General features: G+C 42.7%; 1 protein-coding gene across 2 annotated transcripts in view; it reads right to left on the bottom strand.

Annotated features, from left to right (window-relative positions):
- Positions 1-8215: 8215 nt before the first annotated feature.
- F13A1 (coagulation factor XIII A chain) overlaps positions 8216-25577 on the bottom strand; it is an 88780-nt gene continuing 71418 nt past the window's right edge. Inside the window, exons 12-15 of one of the 2 annotated variants that reach the window (XM_084620958.1) lie at positions 24537-24821; positions 20758-20918; positions 15845-15981; positions 8216-10812 (exon numbers count right to left, since the gene is read on the bottom strand). In XM_084620958.1, coding sequence (XP_084477084.1) covers positions 10659-10812; positions 15845-15981; positions 20758-20918; positions 24537-24821 — 737 coding nt within the window. In that variant the 3' untranslated portion in view covers positions 8216-10658. Of the gene's footprint in view, positions 10813-10832; positions 11206-15844; positions 15982-20757; positions 20919-24536; positions 24822-25577 lie in introns of those variants that run through there. The other variant, XM_084620959.1, reaches the window with a different exon arrangement.

Below are 25577 nucleotides of genomic sequence, written 5' to 3'. Positions count from 1 at the left end.
GTCAAATTTCAAGTCCCTGCTGCACTACAGCTCCTGAAAGAAAAGGTTGACAGAATTTTTTTTAATATAGGCAAAACCAACCTAGCTTCATCCTTGGAAGTGGCTAAACCATTTTGGCTGAAATTTTTCCAAAATAATTCCGCATGAGGCAGACCCTGGCATGCAAAATTTCAGCCCAAATGGTTAAAGTTTGACACAGTTATAAGCCATTGAAAACGTCTTCTAATGGGAAAAGTCAGGCAACCTTAATAATAGGTGATGCCATCAGGATAATAAATGGTACAGAATACATGATGTGATCTTTGCTCATGTGTGTACACACCCTTTGGGATAGACAGTATGGTATGTGACCAATCATCTTGCAAATATCCACAGTAGCAGAGAATAAGAGATGTGAACTGCAAAATGGCTTTGAAGGTTTTTCTGTGATGTAGCAGTTGGCTAGTAATGAAAACCCCACAAATACTACTTTTCAATGATTATTTAGGACCCAGTTCTTGCAACCTTGATCACATCTGGCAGCATCTTAGTCAACGAGTAAGTCCATTGAATCACTCATGCAGTAATATGCTACTCAGCGTGAGCTGTGGCGGTAGAATTGAGCTCTTAAGGGTTATTGGCAAAACAGATCACAACAACATGAATACAATCCAATACAGCTGTTCTGCAATACAGTCTCATTTAAAATCAAGGACAGCAGCTAGAGAAAGACCATACAAAACAAATGGCAAGGAAAAGCTTTTGGATAATTAGCTGCTGTAAAAGTTTCATAGCAAATACATTCTTTTGGAGCTGGCTTTGAGGCCACCTGTAAAGCAAAATCCATTGATCTGGGTGCTGCTGTGCTTATGTGTCTTGTTAACCACTGAAATCTTTTGGCTGCTGAAACAGGGTTAGTTATCTTTCCTCAGAGCTTTCACTCAGAAGTTTAATACCCCTGCCTCCCTCTCTGGCATTATGGGGAAAACAGCCCAGACTCATGCCGCTCAGACATGCTGTGAGCTCAAGCTGTATCTAATGGTGTCCGAAAAAAAGCTTGCAGTTGATCTGTTTGAAAGGCTGGGGAAGCAATTGGATTGTCAATGGATTACATGGGCTCCTTCTATCCAGCATTCCTTCCAGATCATTTGTGGCATCCTCAATTCAGCTGCAAGGGAGGAAAAAAACAGTCCAGGTAAACTGAAATAAAACTAAACAGCACTGGGGTGGTTTCTTTGAGAACTCAGAAGCAGGTTTTGGGGGGCAGACTAATTCATCTGCAAAAAGTCCTCACTCCATTTTGATGGTCCAAAAGATGCACCTTCTGAAGTGGGTGAAACAGGATTCCTTTAGTTCTATCAAACAGAAGATTATGCTGCTTGGAAGTCTGATCAGTGAATTTCCAAAGGGCAGATCATTACAGATCCTTTGGGCTCCAAAGAACCTGAAGGTCTGGAATAGCCCTTCTCAGCAGAAGGGTGGGCTAAATGGGAGGATAAAACTAAATCTGCCAGATTCTTCCACATGGGGACCTTGTGCCTCTGCAGTCGCTCCGGAGCCCTACAGTCTCCTTAATGCTCCCTAGACATTTGATGCTATGAGGGCTTCTGTAGCCAGCAGTTGCCAATGGGACCCATTAAAGAGGCAGCATGGTACTGGACTGGGACTCTTGAGACCTGGGCTTGATTCCTGGCTGGCTGGGTGACCGTGGGCAAGTTAATTCACCTCTCTGTACCTCAGTTTCCCCATTTGTAAGGAGGGAGGGATAGCTCAGTAGTTTGAGCACTGGCCTGCTAAATCCAGGGTTGTGAGTTCAATCCTTGAGGGGGCCATTTAGGGATTGGGCCTGCTTTGAGCAGGGGTTTGGACTAGATGACTTCCTGAGGTGCCTTCCAACCCTGAGATTCTATGATGGTGCCCACCTTTTGTGAAGCAGTTTGAGGTCTACTGGTGAAATGTGCTATATAAAAGCTAGGTGGTATTACTATCAAAGCACATTTACATGGTGTGGCAAGGCGAAGTATGGGGTGTGCTTTCTGAAGTGCACTAATGTGCTGTGCATTAATTGGTCCATGTAGACTCTGCTGCATGCACTAAAAGTTCTCTAGTGCATTTTAATGTAATGCTGGAAACTAGACCTGGATGAACCCATTGCTGGGCCCTATGCAAACCTATACATCTGGGCCCCTCTACTGGCCAGCTAAACTAGAGGCTCCCACAGTATGGATGTATTTATATTAACTCTGTCCTGGCCAGCAGAGTTGCATTAGTGATCTATTAACCGAATAGATCTTCAGCTGTATGGATGTTAACTCTCTCCTAGCCAGGTCAGTCAGTGACTGGCATCTGCTGCACTCCCCACCATTCTTCTTCTAGCTGGCTCTCCCATCCAGGCACTCACTGCAGCTCCCTGTACTTGTAGCCAGTCCTGCAGGCAGAGCAGAAGGACCACAGAGGCTGGTCAGGCCCCTAGTGAGGACTCCTGGTGGTGGACCCAAGCAGTATTGGCTGGCCCTCTGTCAGGATGGAGGGCTGACCAGGCCAAATTTGAGTGACTGGCGTTGCAACCCAGCACATGGCATTGCGGGGAAGCCAGACCTGAGCAGTACCAAGGATTTGGGCCATAGCACTTGCCTAGTCTGTGTATGCATTAATTTGGCTCTACTGGAAGGAGCTCTAGGTAATGTGCGTTGGGGAACTTTTAGTGCATGCCAGCTGGTCTGCATGGACCAATGAATGCTCAACATTTTTGTGCACTTTAGAAATCACACCCCCATAGATCGCATTGCCACACCACATACACAAGCTATAGTGAGCTGGAGAGGCCTCCCACTGAGCTGGAGTAGGAGGAGCCACACTCTGACCCCCATGGTGGGTGGAGCCAGGCCTGCCTGGCCCCTCCTGCCAAAGCTAAGGGGTGGGACAGGGAGTATAAAAGGTGGAGCCTCTAACTCAGTTGAGCCTGAGCCAGGGAAGGAAACAGATGTCTCCAGGCCACTATGGATCCTTGGAGCTGAATTTGCACTGTGCCATGGCTTGCCCCTGGAGGAAACTGAGCCAGGTGAAGAGCTGGCAGGACTGCCCCTTGCTGTATACCCTGAAGAGATGGGGGACAACCTTGAGCTGCAGGTACATTATGGTGGGAAAGTAGGAAGGAGCCTGGGGACACTAGACTATAGTTAGGTTGTGGCCTGAATCCAGGTCGGCGTGTTGCAGTAGGCTTCCAGCTGACCCAGTGGTGGAACCCTCCGCAACTGTTAGGGTCCTGGGCTGGGCCATGGTGGAGTAGGGTGGGCCTAGGCCTCGTACCCCTTACTGCCAACTCTGCCCTTGGGTGGCAGCCTCGCCACCTTAGGCCAAGAGTCCTGTGTGTGTCGTTGTCCAGAACCAGGATGTCAGACTGTCTGTTTGCTGTACCCTGCCTGAGGGCCTGAGCTTAGGGTGACCAGACAGCAAGTGTGAAAAATCAGGATGGTGGTGGTGGGGGGGGTGTAACAGGAGCCTGTATAAGAAAAAGGTCAGGCAGGCATGATTGAGCCCTAAGATGGGTTTCTAGTGGATGGAGAAAATGGAAGTCAGCAGGTGGCTTTTGATAGAACACTCAAAAGAGAAAAACCTGCAAAGTAACTGCCTTGTCAGTCGCTGGTTTTGCACCCTCCCACCTGTCGCCCAATTCTCTTTGTTTCTGGTGAGGAGTGGTGCATTGTGTTTCATGTTCAGCAGCAAAATATTGCAGTGATCTATGTCGTGTTCCAGTACTGTGCACTCCATTCCAAAGCTATTGAACAGAGTGAATGGTCTGCGTTAATGAGCAGCAGAAAATGCAAGCAAAGTTATTGGAACGCTAAATGTTGAATTGTTGACCTGCAGGAACAACATTGGGAACTTTGCTTTGAAGGAAAGAGAGAATGTTAGAAACTAGTGATGAGTAAATAACGCTCCGCTTCTTGGGGGGTGGCAGTAGAATATCTACTTCGTCATGGAAAAGTGTGCCTCTTTGCCATCTCTCTCTCTCTCTCTCTCATGCTATGCTACATCTGATCTTTGGTTTTCATTAACTCAGCGGGACCCATAGTGCTGCCACTTTTCCAAAACTATGCCATTTTTTTTCTGCCTTCCCCTCTCTTCTATAATCCTGGGGGCTGTGGGGAGAGCAAGTCACTTTTGCTTTTCTCCAACCCTGGGGCCGGGCGGATGGCTGCTCCGGTCTCCAGTGTAATTTAAGGCTACTCTGAATTATAACCAGCTGCCACAGCTCCAAAGGGCCATTCTGCAGCTAGAGATTGCCAGAGAACTTCAGCCCTCCAGCCGTGCTCCCTTACCCCCCCCAGCAACACCCTGACATTCTGTCGACGGCGGGGCCAGAAAGGTGCAGGTGCACAGCCTAGGCCGGGGGGGGGGGGCAGCACAGAGCAGGTGGGATAAACCGCAGCGTGCTGGCCTGGAGCATCTCCTCTGCAGTTACGGGACCTGGGATTGCCAGGCTCACTGGCAGAAGACAATCAACTGGGTTCAGGAAGATCCCCTCTCCCTTCCCTTAGAAGGCATGTCTGCACAGCAGCTAAGCGTGATCCCCAGCTTGGGTAAATAAACTCCAGCTTAGCTGAAAGTGCATGGTTTACAACCGTACCCTTCTGGTAAGTAACAGACCTTAAAAGAAAAATATAAAGGTTTTGTAATTATTTTTTAACTTATTTGTATGATCCTCAGTGCAAAAATGCCTTTATTATATGCTTTTCCATTTGACAAAGCGGTTTTCCCTATGGTTGTGATGGAAATAATATTTATGTAGTGTTTTTGTTATGACACTTTCAAATTATATATCACCACAGAATACTAAGGCATTTTTTCCTTGTGCTCTAGCAACATCTGATGTCAGAACAGCTTTGGGATTAGGGTTTATTAGTTAAAAGCTCTTCCAGAGCTTGCGGCTGGAGCACAAGGTATTGTTCTTATGGTGCACAAATTGTAGCCATTGCTTAATGGCAGATTTTTAAAAGAATGAGCTCCTGTGTCGTGCACAATTCCCCACTCTAAACATCAATGTCATGGCGTAACTTCAAATGTTTCGATTATGGGAGGACTTGTCCACATCACATGATAACACTTTCAGAGTTGGCTCAAATTATTTGCTTTAAAATGGCAAAGAAATCCACCAAACTTGTCAAAACTAGGGAGGAAATTTTCAGTCACGAATGAGACTTCAGCCTGGACGCTACGCAGGTTTCTACTGCTCTGCCTAGTTCAGATAGGGGTGTGTGATTTCATTTATTTGATTGAAGCAATGATACCTGTGCAACTAAAGCTGGGTGGAGGGTGGAAATTCAGTTTTGTGAAAGATTTGAAGATTTGGCTTTGTTCCAAATAGGCATAAAACCCAAACATTTCAAAGGAAAGTTAATCTCCCCACCCTAACGAAAATCTGTTTCAGGTCATTTGAAATGTTGCATCTTAATTTTTTTTGCCTTTTTAAAATTTTGTTTTATAATAAAATATCAAATGAAAAATTATTTTAAAAATGGTTTCAAAATGGGTCGTTTTGATGTTGCTGGAACTTTGCTTTCTGGTTTTCTTCTGAAATGAAATGCCAGAGCAATCACTCTGAGTTCCTGAAGCATGTCAAGTTCAATGGACCTGCAGATTCCAACCGAATATGGGTCTGTTAAAAATCCTCCAACCTGCTCTAGGTCCCACCCCTAGTTTGGATACATGTGTAGCTTATTCCCCTTCCCAGATGGGGGCTGCCTATTGCTTTAACTGTACCAGCATAGTACAACTTTAGCATGTCGGAACTTATTCACCCAACTCCTATTGATTTTTTTTTTAATGGGAATTGGGCCCCTGTCTCTTGAGCCTTTGAAAATCTCCACCTCTAGAGTTACAGAGCTAAGAATACAAAAAGGAACCACAGCTTGTCAGGGTTACTATTCAGTCCATAAAACAGCTGATTCTTCAGCTATCTAAAATATTTGCCCATAATTATTTGAATATTCTACCCCCGGTGCCTGTACAGATGGATTTAATGAATGGACTAAAGAAACCTTGGGTCATCACTAGTTATTACTATAGTAAAATGCACTTAAACAACATCAAATAGGTAAATTTAGGCAATTCTGAAAATGTTGCCCTAAATCTCATTTTCAAAGTCCCATGAGACTTGAACTAAGATTTTTCAAATAGTCCTCCATGACTTAGGAGCCTCGATCCTAATTTCAAAAGTTACTAAGGAACCTAAGTCTTTTTGAAAATCCAATCACTTTGCAAACTAGGACTTAAGCAAAATTTTTCAACAGTGCCTCTGTCTTGTCAAAGACAGTAAATAAATCTTAAACCAATAGCTGGTGACTGTATAAAAGGTGCACATATATTGTACCTGATATTAACGCTTTCATACTTGGAGGGGCTTTCCTAAAGCATAATATAAAAATCATCTGAACCTTGTTCCTGAATACATTTTTCTACTCATGTAAGTCAGACTCATGGCTAAATTGAACTTCACATGAACATGGATCCACAGCCCAGAGCAGGCTCTCCCTATGCTATAAGGCTGGTCACTTACCAAAGCTGTACTCTGACTTTACAGCTGTTAAAATGATCATGTTTATGTTGAAGGCCCTAAATTGCAATTTTGGAGTAAAGGTGCCATCAGTGTGTGTGGGGGAAGTGAAGCACCCGCTGCTATTGGTCTTACAGGGATGCTAAAAGCTGCTGCTTTTTCCTCTACCATCTGCAGACTCTGCCCTCTCCTCGCCATCACCACTGCAAGTTCATAGACACGCTCTGCTGATTCTCTGCTTCAACAATTGTAACCTCCTCCCCTCTGGCAGCTCGCTCTCTCCTTAGGTCTGTCCAAAACACTGCTGTTAAGCTGATTTTTCTTTCCCTCATCCTGGCTGTTTTTTTCCTACCTCCTAACATTCAGCACTGGTTCCCCTTCTTCTGTATTCAGTTCAAGCTTCTCACTTAATGCATTCAGCAACTCTCCACCATGTCTACAGCCTGGACCCCATTTTTCTGGCAGCCTGTACTGCTTCATATACTCAGCCCAAGCTTTCCCTCACTGCTTCGTTTGTTTCATTCATCCATTTCCAGCTCTGTGCTGTCATTCAGGCCTTCTCTTACACTTGGAATACACCCCCAATCAACATTCACACTCTGACCTCGCTCTCCTCATTCAAACCTCGCTGAACCCCTAAAGCATGCAGGCAACTGAAAAGTCTATTTGTCAATTGTATTTTACTCCTGTGAGCTCACTGGGGTCAGGGTTTTGTTTTGTTGTGTGTAATTTTGCTAGAGATTGTCCTGAGCCATGAAGCTTGGATCCATATGGTTTTAGTTCAACCCATTGGCAAGAAGGCCTCAGCTGGCAAGTTCAAACTTTGCTCTAGACTTCCCCAAAGTTCAGAGGTATTGGAGCTGGGGTTTTGGGTTGGGCCCATTTCCTGTGTTAGTGTAATTTGGGGGATGGCAGGGTATGTATAGAATATATTCTCCATATAGCATCGTATGTGTAAATTAGGCCAAATCCTGACCCTTACTCACGTCAAACCCATTAAAATCTATGACCCAAGTTCTGGAGTCCTTATTCAATTTTTATTCAGTGTTCCTTATGTTTGGCTGGGCAACTCTCTCTGTAGAGAATGGGGAGGCAATAGGAGCTAAGAGTCTGCCTTAGATGCTAGTCAAACCACTGAACATCTTCGCTTCACTTTATAGCTCTGTAAATTGGGAATAATACTTGCCTGCCTTCCAGGGATATTGTGTAGCTTAATGTTTGTACAGTGCTAAGTGTATATTTAGCTAAAAGGTGCCTATTTTAGAAGCTGGGATGTTTGTGGTTTCATTCAAAGAATACTGGCCATTTAAAGGGTTTCGGACACCAGGGAAGTCCATGGAGTCTTTCTGCTGTCACTGTGATCTGTCCTGCAAATGTTAACTTCCTTGCTGGATAAATATATTGGGTACTCAGCTGATAAACCAGGGAGCAAAGCAGTGGCTATAATAGTCACAATGGCCCTGGGAAAACATTTTAAGTAAAGGGCTTTTTCCTTGGTATCAGAGAGGAGTTTCTTATTGATGTGTTTCTTAAGCAGCCTTCTGCTTTCCCAGTTGTGGGTATTTTTTTAACCCCTTAACAGATGCTGCAAGTAGTGTACTATATTGCTGGATTGTAGGAGATATGATAGTTCAAGATACAAAACACAGGCTATGAGCTCTATTGCATAATCAGACTGGCTTTATTTTAAGGTTTTTATTATGTTCTAATTAAAAATGCACAGAAGCAAGCAGATTTATACTCAGTAGCAAAATGTGGATATTTTGTATTAGATACTGTAGAATTGAGCAAGGAACATATGATCACTAAACATAATTTGCTGTAATGCATTTTCAGCATGCTGTTAACTGCTAAACACAGAGGGCTCCTTGAGAGCCTTTGGACAAGTAAGGACAAATTTTCAAATGAGGTAATGTAAATTGAGCTGGCAAAACCCTGTGTGAACACGGCTGCATTAAAGCCCAGGTGCTAACAGGTACTCTTTAGGTATACGCCTACCCATTCCCCATGTGAACATGCCCACTTAGGCAGGCAATGGGTACTTATCTTTCTGTCCCATACCCAGCACTGTAGTATGAGGTATACATAAAAATTTTGTAAGTGCAACTTGTGTCTCTGTTTGAAAATTTGTCCCATATACTCTAACAAAGCAAGCCATCTCTCCCCTAGCTAGCTGCCTGTCCTTGAGAGAATTTCTGCACTTGTCCTAAAGAAATTACTTTTACCTGGGTAGAGGCTCTGTAAGTGTGGGGAGGGGAGACATCATGGGGAAAGAAGAGGAGCATGGGACTGGAGAGGTTAAGGCAAAGCATCTTTCTCTCGTTGATCAGATAACATGTCACCTATAAACTGCACAGTAAAGCTATATTATTTAATAGATGTGAGGTTTGTACCCACTTCCTCTCATCTCCCTTTAAAATGATGAAGTATCCCACACATGCTGTTTGTTAGCATGGGCTGTGTTCTTTTCCATACAGTAAATCTCTACAGCTTGGCAAGCAAAGATTTTTTTACTGCAGATACAGAATAATTTGAGACCCATCCCTCTCCCTCCCCCCCCCCCCACTTGTTTTATAATGAATAAAATGCTGTGAAGTATTTCAGTAGGCATTCATAATACACACAGGGAAACAAGGTATGTTTTGGGGTTGGGGAGGAAATGTGTATTTAGGAATAAAATTCAAATCCCCTAGAAAAATCTTAATAGGGCTCAGTATCAGTGGCAGCACTCTCTCTCCTAGATCTCCTAAGTCCCATCAGCATCCCTGAGAGCCCCACCATTACACAGAACATGCCAGGAAGTACTTCCCTTTCAGCTGAGTAGCAGTGGTGCAAGAAGAACGGTGAGAATGGAATCCATAGAAATGTCAGTAACAGCTATGGGTAGGATCAGTCTTAGAATGGGACCCCAGGCTTCTCATTTCTTCCTTATGCAGGAATAAGTTGTAAAGGAGAGAAGACACTGAAATCAGGCTTTAGAGTTTCCATCTCTCAGGGGATGTGGCTGTACCCTCCCCCTGGAAGAAGCTATGATTCCATCCTCTACCCTGGGACTACCCAGAGATCTGTGCCAATCTTCATTGGGAGCTCTCCCAAAACTGCCATGCTCAGCCCCACTGGCTCCTATTAGCTAATGAATGCTGCTCCTGCAAAAACCAAGATACCAGGAGCTCACCTGATCACAGCTGCCTCTTGAACCAGCCTGAAAGGTTCCACAGCACAGAGAGGACTTATTCATTTGCACTTGCTTCCTTTGTGGGTTTGGATTCTACTCCTCCCAGCCTGCTGCCTGTCCACACCTTTCTATCCCTAGTTGCCCACTTTCCAGGTCGGTGGAGCCTGAACTCCATAAAGGGGCAGGGAACACCTGTCAGCACCAGCTGTTTTCTACACTCATGGAACGAAGGAATAATAAGGGCCCTACTAAGTGTGGTAAGGAGAGAAGGTAGATGTGGCAAGACAGAAGCCTTTAAACAGAGGTGAAAGGTTTTGATTAATGAACTGGGAGCTTGGTGCACCCAAGGCAGAGATATGGTATCCCTGGGCAGAGATATGGTAGCCTAGGGACAAATGAGAGGGACAGTGCACTAGCAGCAGACAGAGTGGGGTAAAGACACAGCAAGAGGGCATAGAGTGCTAATTGGCAGCAGCTTTGAGGTACCAAACCCTGATAAATCCTTTCAACAAAGTGAGCTGCTCTGTGAATTTGGAAACTTTACCACCACAAGATAAAGCAACCCCTTAGGTTACATAAACTATCTTTTACCATATGAGTTTATAAGTTTTTGTTCACGGAAATATCCAGCTCTAATTAAAACTAAAGTTCAGAGTGTTTTGGAGAATGGAACCTTCTCCCTCCCAGTACCAATGCAAAGGGGTATACATTCATGTGAACTAGAAGAGTAATATGGCCTGAAGTTGCCTTTAACTAGTATTATCTTAATTTGGAACACTCATAACCAAATAAATGCATTCCCAACCCTCCCTGGTGTGTTCTGTTACTTTGCTTCATTGACATGTAAATGTATTTGGATCTCTAGGACAATGAGAGCTGAAAATATTTCTGAACTGTTTTTCCCCTATAAACACAGACAAATGAAAGACTGAAGAAGTGAAGTCTTGTTCACATGAGTGGTTTCCTTTCAACCTCTAGGTCTAGCTCTCCATAGACATGTCGTAGGGCATCACAATTCAGGCTTGCAATTAGCTTTCGAATGCCAGCTTGTCTTGGAAAACTTTTTTCTTCCCAGGTCAAAGTAGAATTCTTTGGAATTTCCCTGCAGTTATAAAGCAAAATATCAATATTTTGACAGATTGGCAGGGTGAGAAATCTCACCCTGATACAGAATCTGAAGTCTAATCTACATTTGTTTTCATACTGCTCCCATCTTCTGGCCATTGCCAAATTGTTCTTACAATACACTTTTCTAGGCTTTTTTTCCAATCCAATTTTAAAATTTCCCACGCTTCCTTTGGGAGTCTATTTCTCAGTCAAATAGATCTGACTAGGAGGAAGTTTGTCCAGCTATTCAATTTACATTTACCCCTCTTTTAAATTCATAGCTTCTGTCAATCCCATAGGATACTGGTGGCCCTTATCTTCAATGCATCAGATGCTCTGCTGGTGTAAATGGGCAAAACTGCATCGAAGACAAGGTGGCTACACTGACCTGCAACAGCAGAGAATATGACCCATTAGTCAGTGTTTCCAAGAAATCGTGCTCAAAATTCTGAGCTTTAGTATAAACTTAGTCTTTCAGCTCAATTTTAAGTTTTGGGTGAAACCTGCCCTCACTGAAATCAATGGATGTCTTACCATTGACTTCAATGGGGCCAGGATTTCACCTAGTCTCTTAGGTGGCTCAAGGAATGTGTATTCATTTTAGCATCCTAATCTGCACTATGCTGCCATAAAATAGCATTCAGCAGATTGTGTCTAGTTGTTCAGTTCTTCCCCTCTGGTCCTGGGACAACCTGAGAAGATTAGCTGTAGTTTCCAGTACATACACTGAAAGCAAATTCATGTATGTAGAGCAGAGGTGGGGCAAACTACAGCCTGCAGGCCCATCCTGCCTGGCCCCTGAGCTCCTGGCTGGGGAGGTTAGCCCCCGTCCCCTCCCCTGCTGTCCCCGCTCCCCTGCAGCCTCACCTCGCTGCGCTGCCAGCACTCTGGCCTGCCGCAGGGGGGTTGGATGGGTTGGAAGTTCAGGGGGGGCAGTCAGGGGATGGGGGTGTGGATAGGGGTCATGGCAGTCAGGGGACAGGGAGCAGAGGGGGAGGTCCTGGAGGTGGTGGTCAAGGAGCAGGGGGGTTGGATAGGTCTGGGGTTCTGAGGGGGGGGCCCCGATGGGGGCAGGGGCTGGGCTGTTTGGGGAGGGGCAGCCTTCCTTACCTGGCCCTCCATATAGTTGCGCAACCCCACTGTGACCCTCAGACCAAAAAGTTTGCCCACCCTAATGTACATCAAACCATTCTTCATTCAGAAATATCCAGCAGGAGGAGTGGTGATGGGGAATTGAAACACTCTGCCAGCTCACACTGCAGTACTCAGAGAGCATCTTGTCATTGTCCACTTTTAAAGATCACTTCCTTGTGTCCATGAAAACAAGCTGAAATGTTATGAGTCCTGCTGTTAGCAGTTGCAATGTTCCATTATGTATGGCTCCTGATTGCTTATAGTATCAACAAACTGCACTTTGTACTGTTGATTTTCAATTTTATGCTAAGGTTTAAGTCCCACAGACAGCCACATGTATTGAGTTTGTGTTTTTTAGGCCGTTTCACAGCCTTCTCCCTGTCCAGTGTACAGATAATTGGTATTGACTGACTGTGTTTAGGGGAATGCAGCCTGCTTAATGGAACCAGTGGAGGATGTGAGCTAGGTATTTATAAAAACAAAAACTGTTTCCTTTAGCAGTAAGGAAGAGGATTATGAACTGCACACTTCTGGATTGTGAGGTTATAGTGATGTGGGGCCTGATTCTCTCTTCTGTGTAACCATCTGAACAGAGTGAGTGCAAGGTGGCTTACTACCATGAGGTAAGTAAAAGCAGAAGACAGATTTGGTAACATTTTACACTGCAGAGATGTAACTGACTACACTAGGTTCAAGGCAGGGGAAAGTCAAGGTTGTGATGGGGATTTCTTGAGTAAGTCCCAGGCTCAGCACAAAAATACTTTGGAGCAGCTTTAAGGCCTGCACCCTGCAAAAAACCAAAGCACGCTGTTTTGAAGAGAATATATGCAAACTGCTCTTAGCAAATTCCTTTTTTTATTTTGTTTTTGGTTCCTTATGAAGTATGTGCAACCTGTCCTCCTATAACTGACTCTTCACCAAATACAAACTTACGATGGCAGAACAGTGAATTACATGACTTAGATGATGGTGCCAGTTAAAATGCCATTAGTTCTGTGTGTGCCTGAGAGAGAGAGACCTCTCCAATATGGGAAGCAATTAAGGCATTACATGATCCTTTAGGTAGAGCAACTGTTTGTTATATATTTTCAGACATGGGCCAGATCCTTGGCTCATGTAAATTGTCATAAGATTAAAGTTTCAAGAATCTATGTTTCATTGACTCTCAATGGGACTTTGGCTTCTGAGTCAATTGGGTTCTTTTGAAAATATTACCCATAACTCTAACAAAGTCAGTAGAGCTACACCAGCTGAGGCTCTGGCTCTGTGTACTGACACTATAAACTTTTCTTCTTATGCAATGCTTGTTGTAGGTACGATCTTAGTACAAATGTAATGTGGAGATTTTTATTACCCTAAATTTGCCATTCCACTAGATTCACTAGATCTCTCTGATCAGGCTCTACAAATCAACTTTTCAAAGCACATTTAAATAAATAGACTCCTATTGATTTAAATGGGCTTTGTATCAGGCCTCTAGCTGGTATGTTCACTCTTGAGGTATTTACATGACCTTGTCCTCACTGCAACTGAATGTCTTGTGGCCATTAATGTATTTATCCTCACACCAGCCCTGTGAGGTTAGGGAAGTGCTGTTATCCTCAATGTACAGATGGCACAAGGTAGATTAAATTACTTGTCCAAGGACCACAAAGAGGCTGTGGCTAAATTGGGAATTGAATCCTGATCTCCTGTGTCCCAATCTACTGTCCTCTGCACTAAACCATCCTTCCTCACCTCCATCACCTTTAATTCAAGCTCAGAGCTTTGGAAAAGGATAAAGCGACTTGAAGGAGGATCTGAATATGGGCTGGTCCTAAATCGTTTTAATAATGCAGTTAATTGTGTGGCCAGTTGTTAGCTTTGAGATGTACAAAGGCAATACCCCCAACTACAGGGGCTGCAACTGTCAAAGGCGTTTGCACAAATCGTACTCCTTTCCCTACTCAGGCCCATGGCTAAGCATCAATATATAGCCCTGTGACATGCCTAGGTCAATGGACAGAGGCAGGAAAAACAACCTGGTCTCCTGACTCCCAGCCCAGTGCTCTAGCCACTGGACCACATTGCCTGTTGTCTCAAACCATATATATGTCAGTACTGTAAAAATACGAGAGCATTTATAGCCATTTCTAAATTCTTATCCTCTTCAATACCCCCCTCCCCAAACAATAACTAATTACAAGAGACCAAAGGGACCACTGCCAATCCGAGATGGTCCAGTGATGGATAGAGATGAAAAAAAACCAAAACCCCAGAAAACCAACTGACTAACTTTTTTGCAAATGAAGTCAAACTGCCCTAATTATATTTGCCTGGGAGTGAACTTAGTGATGAATGATTCTAAATAATGTGCTGAGCTGTCAACACACTGCAGCCATTTATCAGCTTGAATACATAGAGACAAATGGGATTATTATTTAAATAAACTACAACTACCCATGGTCTGTCCCCTGTGTGCATAACCTGCAGCCTTTATCCATCCAAGGAAAGTTAAAATGAAATCTCCAAATGACACAGCTAATCATTCCCCATTTTTAAATAAGTCCTAGGCCATTATCTTAAAGAGGGAGGGGGGGAAGCTGTGACTTGAAGAAAGCAAAGTATCCCCTTGATTGCCCATGTTTCCTGGTAACTCCCTTTCTTTGGATGCACCTGACAACTCTCACTTCCCTGAAGGTGAGAACAGTCAGCCATAGCTTTTAGAATAAGAAGGGCTGCAAAACAATGATTCCCTAATAATTAAGGCCAGTTTCAAAACTGGGATAGCCCTGTGGAAGATCCTGAGCCAAATTCAGTCATGCCTTAAACTGTAGTGCATGTTACACATTGTCCAGTGCCCTTTAACACCTATTTTCTACCCAACTCAAATCCAGGATCTGATGCCAATCATTTTTACATCAGTCCAAGTGTGATCAGAATCAGATCGCCAATGTGCAAATATGCTATCATTTATGCCACTGCTGAATTAGGCCAATTTTTCAAAGGAACCAGGGCCTCAATCCAGCTTCTAAATTTCAGTACCTAGTACTGCGTGCCAACAGCAGAACTTGTGCATGCAAATAAGACTTGCATCCAAAAATCTTTTATGCACACACAGTTCTACTGTTTTCACACATACACCACATCACACTCAAATGTAATGTGAGTTCTGGAAAATGTAGCCCTTATGCCTGGGAGCAGCTGTGCCAGTGATGAGATTCTCTATAAATGAAACAAAACATTGGCCAACAACATAAGACTTTCCTGTTTCTCACACTTGAGGTCATCCTGCACCAGGCCACTGCATTTCAGGATAGACCTATTTAGGGATGCTGTAGGATCACAGTTACTTACTCCTATGTTCAACACAGTGATCCCCTCCATGCTCTGCTGTTTCACCATCAGACCCATAGAGACAGATATTTTTTAAAAGGTATTTAGATTCACATAGGTGCATACAGGGATTTTCAAAAGCAGCTATCTGAATCTTTTAAAATCTTGCTCTGAATCAATGGGAGGGGGAAATCCCTTTTTGGAACACCCTCCCTAAAAAGCAAGTCTTATTTATGGTTTTACCACACACCTTGTAGTGGGCAATATGTGGTTGAGTAGTTGAGGCAGAGATTAGATATGACACAAAGATGACAAATAAAAGAATAATAGAGTTGGCAGTTACCCACACCACCAACTTCTCCAAAGCCACTTCCCAACTACCAAAACCCTCTAGTAACCTTCACAGTGACAGACTGACCTCTTCCATCTGTTACTCCCCCTCCATCCATTACAGATCCTTAGAATAAGAAGCATATGCTTGAATTACAGTACATAGATCCACAAGGATAGTTATTTTGTGCTAAATCCCATATGGGAGAAGGGAATGAACAGCCCATTATTTCCACGCTCTTCCCTACCTGAACATTTTTGTGGTTGTCCTCAGTAAGCCAGGTCCATCGAGACGTACCAAGACATTCACAAGCTTTTGGTTCAGTGGGTTGGTGAATTCTACTATCACAGACATTTCCTTACCAACTACCTTCTCTCCAGGAACCTACAAAACAAGGGAAGGATGTAGATAATAAGCAGAAAATTATAAAATCTTGGCATGCAAAGTCTCAGTTGTTAAATGCACATTTAACAAAATGTGTGTTTGTACGGATGGCTTTTTGAGACCGAAACAATGTAAAGTGAGCTATTAGTTTCTTGGGCTTGGTCATGCACAGAGAAGACTACAACCCTCCCCCCTCCCCATGCCCCCCAACATTTGGAACCGTGTTTCTTTTCTTGGTGCTCACCTCTTTACAAATCAAAACTAGTTAAAATACCTAGATGCCGCTGGGGTGACTGGCCATTCACTGCATTCTTTATTGCAGTGGATACAATGACCAGGCAAATGTTTCACTGGTTTAAATGTGGGTTTCCCCACAGTGAACGTTGCTGTATTCTGAGACAGAAGTATGCTGAGGCGGAAAAAGCGCGAGAGAAGTGCCAAGCTTCACCTCACTTCTGCACACAATCTGTCCAGGAAGATTTCATAACATGTCTGCTAATGAGGATAAGAGAACCACAGAAGGACCTGCTATACAATTAAAATGGAGTAATGCATACAGGTCTATTAAAGCACGATAAGAGACAGACTTTTTTTTTATGTATGATGGCTAAGTTAGGAGCCTTGAGTATTACGAAGAGGATTTTGTATTGAGGTACTGGACAGAAAGAAACCCTGTAGATCTCATTCTATTCTATTGCTGTTCTTACACTATGCTCACTCCCACTGTCCCTGGCATACTGGCTTCCAGACTGAAACAGCCTTTTCTTCCTTGTCACTTCTGAGGATCTCCTTAATTCTGGACTGGTAGGGGGACCTCTGATTACATCACAGTTGGGAGACAAAGTGCGTCCCCACCTTCCATGCACTTCATGGGGTGGATGTTCAGCACCCCAAATCATAGGGTTTGTGAATGATAGAGGATGAAGAGTGGGATCTTGTTTGTTTTAACAACTCTGCTTTCTTCAGGCAATGCATGAAATTGTGCACAGCCCCTTGTCTATAACAGCACTATCCTGATTTGTGTGTGTGTGTGCGGGGTCTTCCATTTTTTAATTTGACTTAAAAAAAAGTACTAGGCTCTGTAGGAATATGCAAACTTGTGGCTGTAAGACCAGCCAGCAGAGTGGGGTGGAACTTGGAATTAGAAAAGGGGTTTCACTTCCTTCAGGTCCAATTCTTGGGTCTGAGCAGCACAAAGCTGGCTTAAGCAGCTTCCTGAGAAATCCATCATAAATTAAGAGTTGGGGTAGTTGATCCTACTCCAAGCCCACTTCCTCTTTCTGTCTCAGCTCCCGGTGTAGGAAGTGTTCCCAGGAGAAAGCAGGTGCCCCTGGGAAGAAAATGCTCCTGGTGCTGTTTATCTAGTCCCTTTTCTCACTCTGGTGATTAGACACTCCAGAATGGACTACTGAAATATTTTCCCCTATTCTATAGTATAAAATTAGGAGCGCTGGTTTGTGTCACTCAGGATCCTCTAAGGTCTTGTGCACAGCTTTCCATTCTTTTGCACTCCTCTTTAATGCTCTGGAGGGAACTCCAGCTCAGCCTGTTCTCTGTATATAACCTTTCTATTTGGTTGTTCTCAAAACCCCCTGTATATAAGAATAGGAAATGGATGAAGCACAGATGAGGTAAAACACTGCGTGTATAACACCACATGGCTGATGTGCAATGATAGCACTAATAGCCACATTTGTGACAGTCCAGTCAAAAAGACCCTCTTACATCTTCAAATTGATGTTAGTGGTACAGACAAATTTTCATCGAGTCCCCCCTGTGACAGTGCACCCCTTAAGGCTTTATGGAAATCTGCTTATGGATGTATATATGACATAACTGGAATATGTTTTATGCTACATATGCCATGTAACATATCTCTGTAAAGGTTATGATCTACTGAATCTATTAATTCTATTTGTGTGCATGTATCATTTTTGTATTTGAAGTAATGAATATTGGCTGTATACTTGCTTGATTTTTAAGTAGCCTTAGTAAAGCATTTGGTCAGCTTCTTTAGAAAGGAATTTACAAGTTAAGTGCCCAATCAAGAAGCAAAGGGATCTTGGAAGGCTCCAATCCACATAAGAAGTCTACATGAGGACGTTCAAGGTAGCATGTGAACCATGGCTGCTACCTGTAAGTTCTGAGTCATGCATGAACGTGTGACTTGCCTATGTGACTCCAAAACTCCATCTTATAGCTGGAATTCTACACAGCGGGAAGGAGGGGTATCTACCCACAAGAGAGAGTCTATTTAAACCCCTGGGAGACCCCTCCATTTGGTCTTCAGCTGGCACAAGAAATAGACTCTCCACCCCCCAGGATACCTGAAAGAAACTGGAACAAAGGACAGTAACTACAGGGGGTGTGAGTGATTGCTGGACCCAGACTAGAAGGAGACTAGTCTGTGAAAGCTAGCTTACTGGAATTCCTCTGCAGGTGAGGTTTTATCGGTATTCAATTTTCTTACTGTATTAGACAGACTTGCACGTTCTGTTTTATTTTGCTTGGTAATTCACTTTGTTCTGTCTGTTACTGCTTGGAACCACTTAAATCCTACTTTCTGTATTTAATCAAATTACTTTTTACTTATTAATTAACCCAGAGTATGTATTAATACCTGGGGGGGGGTAGGGAGGGGGAGATGCGGGAAACAGCTGTGCATCTCTCTCTATCAGCGTTATAGAGGGCGAACAATTTGAATTTATCCTGTATAAGCTTTATACAGGGTAAAACTAATTTATTTGGGGTTTGGACCCCACTGGGAGGACAGGAACACTTCTTAAGCTGCTTTCAATTAAGCCTACAGCTGTTAGGGGATGTGGTTCACACTTGGGTCTGGGTTTGCAGCAGGCTAGCGGGTCTGGCTCAAACCAGGCCAGGCTCTGAAGTCCCAAGCTGCCAGGGCAGGAAAGCAGGAGCAGAAGCAGTTTTGGCACATCAGTTGGAGCCCCAAGGGGGTTTCTGTGATCCAACCCATCACACCCCACTCCTCCCATCCAAAATTGTTTTTTCAATGAAAAAACAAAAGCCCTTTAAGTAAAAACTCTAGCTACCCCCTGCTCCATCAACACTTGGTGCGGGCGGGAGGAGTTGACAAAAACTCAGAAGTTTTCCACTGGGGATAAAAACCACTTCACTGACCAATTCTAGTCAGTAGTACTTTGTTTTTAACATTACTTTTAATAGTTTAAGAGATTGCTATGGGCCAAATCCTGATATCCTCACTTAGGGATTGATCACCCCCACCCTGAAATAGTAAAAGGTAAGACTCCCACTGACTTCAGTGGTACAGGATAAGGCGTTTAGGATCAAAATGTCAAAAGTGCCTAAAGTTGCAGGCAGGCCCCTAGTAAGATTTTCAAAATTGATTTGAAATCAATGGAAGTTGGGCACCTAATTTACTTAACTCCTGTGATCAAAAGCACTTAACTCCATAAGAATTGAGTTATTCTGGGTTTACACAGATGTAACTGAGCAGAATTTCACCTTAGCACACTTCTTATTGAGACCTGGCTTCAAGCTAAATTTGAAAGAGGTATATTTTCCCCATTAATTGGTTAATTCCAATGATCTTTTAGTCGGACATAGAAAGATCAAGATGTATATATGAAGACATATGGGGAATAGTATTTTTCACCCTTTCCCCTTACTTAAGGATTAAGTAGTCACCCAATTCACATATCAAAGTCTACCAAGAAAGTTCGGGAAGACGAGATTTGCATTGCTCACATTTCTAAAATTAAAATTGAGCAGAAGTCCCTATCACCTCTATCTTACATGCACTTAAAAGAAGAAAAACAAAACAAAAAGCAGGACACCTTTGTACATGACAAAGCAGCAAATAGGGCACAAAACGAATTTAATTTTTTTTTTACCCTTTGCAGGTCACCGTAAGCTTTTATTGTTTATAGAATAGATGGTTACTGGGCTAAAACCTATCGCTTTCATTAATTATTCTTTCATCACAACAAAGGAGGGTGAATAAGCTATTTTGGAGCTTAACTTGGGGATTTTGTGTCAGAGGTTCTGTCTGAATACTGAAGATACAGGATTATACATTTTTTAAATTTGGCTACTGAAGATAAGTGAAGTTAATTTGACTTGTTGGTTTTCTCTAGGAGATGCTCTGTAAAACAGAATCCTCTCTGAAGACCATACTGATAATCATTTACATTCTCTAATTAGACCATAGTGACACTTTCGTATTTCATGAGAATTTTCAGAGGCTTGTAACTTTTGCCTGCTTGGGTGAATTTTCCTGGGGATAGCAAAAGGCCCATCCCTGACATCAAGGTGATGTCCCTACCAAATTTCAAGTCCCTTCTCCAAAGCATGGAAGTGCTAGACCTTAACAAAACAGTTGTAAGAATATGTTTAACATGCGCAAAACATATTTTCTTCATTTTTGCTGAGCCTTTCAAAAAACAACAAATAAATTCAGCCTCAAGCACACACCAACATGGAAAACTTCAGCCAAAACGTTAAAATCTGGCAAAGTTATAAGCAACTGAAAACAGGGTCCGAGTGGGAAGCATGAGGCAACTGAACTAGAGGTGATACAATCAACTCTACTTATTTTTATATATGACTCTGTTTTAAGTTGTTTATAACATTAGCTTTTAAATTTGTTTGAAAAAAGACCCCCAGGTTAGCCACCTAAGTGCTGGCCCAACCTGTAGATATACGGAGTAGAGGTCTGTGTGATGGTGATGCAGAATGTATCCTGAACTCAGGATAGTTGCTAGGTTCCTTTGTTGCATTCCTGAAACTGACCTTGATGTGCAGCTTGGGGATTTGCAGTACAGAGGTCTTCTGCTTGGCCAGAATCTTTTTCGTTTCATTGAGACGTGCTGTGACGAAGAAGTGCAAAGAGGCCTGTTCCAGCAGCTGACTCATGTACTCACTTGATTTGATTAAGACCTCAGAAATTTTAGCTGATGGGAGAAAAAACAAACGCACACAATAAAACTGAAGCTTGAAAGCAGTATAGTTACCGGTTATTACTTTCAGTCCTGCTGATGCCCTGCAGATACGGTACAGATTTGCCTCCACTGAAGAGACTGTCAAAGGCACAAATGGGAGTTAGGTAGTCAGACAAAAGCTGCAATGCCTCCTTTTCTGCTACAACTTTCTTCGTATGTTACCTTTGTCCTCCTCTTGTGCACCACCTGTCATTTAAGATTGAGCTGTCTGGGACAGGGACTATCTTCTTTGTTACATGTCTGGACAGGGCCCAGCATAATGAAGCCCTGATCCTTGACTGGGGCTCAGAGGCACTACCGTAATATAAACAAGATGTACTAAATGACTCCCATGGGCTTTTAATGGGACAGTGAGGTGCTGAAATGCCCTTGGAGAATCTCCCTCTAAATGTTTACTTCTCTACTTCATTTCCATACCCCTTCCACTTATTTTTGAGGGGTACCCATGCAGGCGGTAACAGCAGCCAATTGGAGGTGTGAATGCACACAGTGCTACTGGCAAGGTTTCCTGTTCCTCAGTGCAGGGCTCATTGCTGATGCCCGCTGTTGGCCTACCTCAACACTACATGCACCACACGGCAAAGGGACAAGCACTACCCCGCTCCCTTGAGAGCTGTCACTCTGGTCCTAGATGATCATTATTGAAAAGAATAGCTCCCTGGGCTGGAATGTTGAGATGCCGTTCAATACAGTTAAAATCAATGATTCTCTGCAACTCTCAGTCCAGCAACGGTGTTAGAATTCAACGTGCAGAAGCTCACATAGATCATCTAGGAGGCGATCAGTCACAATATGTATTTTGATTCCTTGCCTGAGCAAACTCCAGTCTAGTTTTTCCAACATTAGTAAAAAATATCAAGATTTCCCACCCACTTATTATTCATTTGTTTTATCGGAGCACCTAGGAGCCTCAGAGTCATGCTGGACTAGACCCCCAGTATGCTTGGCACTGTACAAACACCCATGAAATTGAATTCAAACTGGGTAAATCACATATACCTCTTTCCACTCTTGAGCCACCTACATCAAAATGGGTTCCTAGAGTGGGTTTCAAAGCCATTCCTATGATGACCACCTGAACTAGATTCACCAGGCCAGCCTGGAATTTTTTTGATGTGGTCCCATCTCCTGTAAATGAATTTCTCATCATATCTCAAATCTTTAATTATAATCAAGACTAGGTGTTTTTTATCTGTGTAAAAAATATTTGTTGTACTAGAAATGGAATTTATTTTACAATGGAAAAAAGAGAAACATTTCAGATTAAATTTAATCACTGAGAAAAAAGAATAATGGAATCTCATTTCTGCAGCGGGTATGCTGGTAAGATGCCAATACAACTTACTGTGCCCGGGAAAGCCCAGGGAGACACAAAACTGAGCTGCCTAGCAGCCTTTCAAAAAGACAGGGAAAGCTAAATATAACTGAGTGGAAGCAATAGCACCTTTGAAGGCACTGGCAGGTTTAAGCTATTCAAATCCTCAAAGATGTTTTCAACCCATACAGTTCCTTTAATCATTATTCTGAAAAATCACACATCCAGTTTCTGTTTGAAAACTTATTTTGCTCCTTTCAGCAGTGTAGTCTAGAAAGAATGCCTTGACGCATTTTGATCATATAGTGATATTCTATTACCTTCAAAATACATACACACACACTTCTTGCTATTTCACTAAACCTACAAATTCTGCTCCCATTTCTCAAAATACGTTAAGATGATTCTGAGAGTTGCTAACATTCTATTTAAAAAATAAAGGACTGTTTTCTTAGCACCCTCACCCCACCCATCCTCCTGACATTATTATTATTATTATTATTAATAATAATAATAATTAATAAGCAGCAGTACTCACCTACATTCACCAGGGCTATTTCTTGCTGCTTTGTGCAACAATCAGCAACTCCCAATCTTGTTGTACAGAGATGAAAAAATACGGTATGTCCCTTATAATAATGGACTGTTGGCAACCCTAGTGATTTCTCCCTGGTATGCTGCTTATTCTAGATGGAGGCCCAGTCTAAATTCACTCATCATCATCAGTCACTAGAATTTGGAATTTATGAAAACATTCCATAGCAGTTTTATGTACCATAGCCACAGCTTAGCAAAAATGAGCACTGTGGCTGTAAACGTATCCTAGTAAATTCACCTTCGTGCAGAGGATTCAAACAAGCACCACTGCATTATTTAATCTCTTTGTTAAGTAGAGTCACAGTGCCTTCCATGGGACCTCACCACAGGGCTGAATCTGACCTGTGGAATTTAGCTTGGAAAACAGAGGGAATGCTGAGATATTTGCACATCTATACTGAACATCTAAATTATGGCTAAATTCTTCTCTCAGTTATAGGGGTGCAATTGGATTGCCAATGAGAGTTTAGCCCAGAGTTGAAATTGATTTATTTTTATGGCTAGCCAGGTATTTTTTATAAAGTTTGACAACTTTACAGCCGACATTTAATAATTGATTCAAAGCACTTTAAAAAGTGCTTGTTATAATAAAATTGGTTGGAACAACTCAATGCGGCAGAGAGAAAGTACATGAACAGTTACTGAATACTCACAAATGAATCGGATGAGTTAGAAACAACCAACAAATAGCTATTGACTCATCATATGAGATTGGAGCTAAAGTTTTGATTAGGGTCCATCTCTAATTTTTCATTATTATTATATATTCATATTATTTTATGGAGATTTACAAGCTCCAAATGGAAATTTACAGTTGTGGGGAAAAATCCTGCCCTAAGACGTGCAGAATGGATAATAGGGAACCCTTTATCCCCGGCAAACAACAGGGCAGGATCTCTCCCTAACAGTTCAGAGAGGGCTAGAAAGAGGGTACCAGCAGCACAGCACACCCCCGCAGAGTGCATGGTATCTCAGGTAGGGAATGTTCCCTCAACTGGCTTGCACATATGCTGTGGTCAGCAGCACACACTAGCCGGGGATGTATGCTGTTCCCTTTTAGATTGCCATAAATATGCACCTAACACTGTATTCCCATAGCCTGTCCTGAACCCTCCTACGCTCTAACTGCAGGATGGCTCTTGTGCCAGATGTGCACCCAGTGCCACTCTTTTCCCTTCTCTTGTAGGGCTCTCTCAAATAAGAGAAAGATTTTGCTTTTATTTTGTCATTGTAACCTCCACCTGAAGAACCAGAGTTTTCCCTTTCCTTTTTGAGAACTTACAAGATGGTCAAAGATGTGAAAATGACATCTTACAGCTTAACACCTGGACCCATTCTCTCTCTCTCATTAAATAATAACAATCCTCATCACTTATTTAATAATTCAGCACTTTCAATCTGTAGAACTCAAAATACTTTTTGACTGTGGATAAGCATGATCATCCCCATTTCACATATTGTGGATGGTCAGAGGGTAAGGTCACGGGCAAATACACAGCAGAATCAGGAACAGAACCCAGGTTTCCTGACTCCCATTCCAGGGCCCTATCCACAGCTATGTAATTTGGGCCTATCACTAGAGGGAGTTTCACTGGCGTCAGCACACACAGATAAGAAAGCAAACAAAAGGCTGAGGCTTAAAGTTTTCCCCCTCTTACATGCCAAGGGTTCCAGTGTCACATCAAAAGTATGACTCTTGAATTCATTCTTCGTGACACCCGTATAAAACACAATATTGCCAGACAGATAGGCTGTTGCAGTGTAACGGGTGTGGCTGTTGTTTCTGAAAGTTACAGTGACTTTGAAGTCACTGCCAAGTATTGCATTTTCCACTTGAAAGTCCATGTCAACATCGGTCCCTGCCTGCTCCATAGTATCCTGGGTAACCTTTTTAATGCCATACATCAGAGCTGTCTCAAGGGCCAGTCTCTCTTCTTCTGTGCCTAGGACAAGATGAAAATTATGTTAAAAAAACTGAAACAACAGAACCTAATTACCAGGTTCATAATGATGCCACTTTCCCAGGGTCCAGATTGGTGTTTTGTATATGGCAGTAACAAACACCTAAAAAAATCTTTTACAAATATTTTGAAATTATTTCTCTTCTTAAATTACTTCAGCGCTTATAAAAACTACCAGATCATGGGCCAGATCTAAACTCATTAGTCAATGAAAAGACTCCCCTTAACCTTAATGATCTCAGGATCTGGCCCTTAGGTTTCTGGAGACCTGGAGCTAAGTAGAGGACAATTTGAGCAGTGGTAGGGGTAATGCATGCTTCCCAACCAAACTGGCTAGCTAATGTGCCTCAAATCTGTACTAAAGAGACCACATCTATGAGTAAGAGGGTAGTTCAGTCTTCATGTCCATTCAGTTCTTGGCCTCTTTGCTGGGACTTCCAACTACGGTACCAGTCAGAGATTGGCAAATACTGCAAATAAAAACAAAAAATCACTTGCAAATTTTAAAAATAAAAATAGCAAATTCAACTCAATGATATTTGCCTTATTTGTTTTCTGTGAATTTTTTGTTCACAGAAAAACAAGATGTTCCAAATACTCATGCACATACGCAGTTGCTTGAATATTTGTGCTGAAGTGTTCATTGAGCCATCCTGATAGCTTGTGGATTTGGGAATCATCCAGTCATGGAGCAGAAATGCTACCATATGACGTAGGTGATCTATCACACTGTGTGAA

This window comes from Lepidochelys olivacea (genome assembly GCF_965140295.1).
Source record: "Lepidochelys olivacea isolate rLepOli2 genome assembly, chromosome: 2".
In the NCBI taxonomy this organism is placed as follows: Eukaryota; Metazoa; Chordata; order Testudines; family Cheloniidae; genus Lepidochelys; species Lepidochelys olivacea.
The sequence above is the reverse complement of the archived record's forward strand: the minus strand, read 5'-3'. Positions and strand labels throughout refer to the sequence as shown.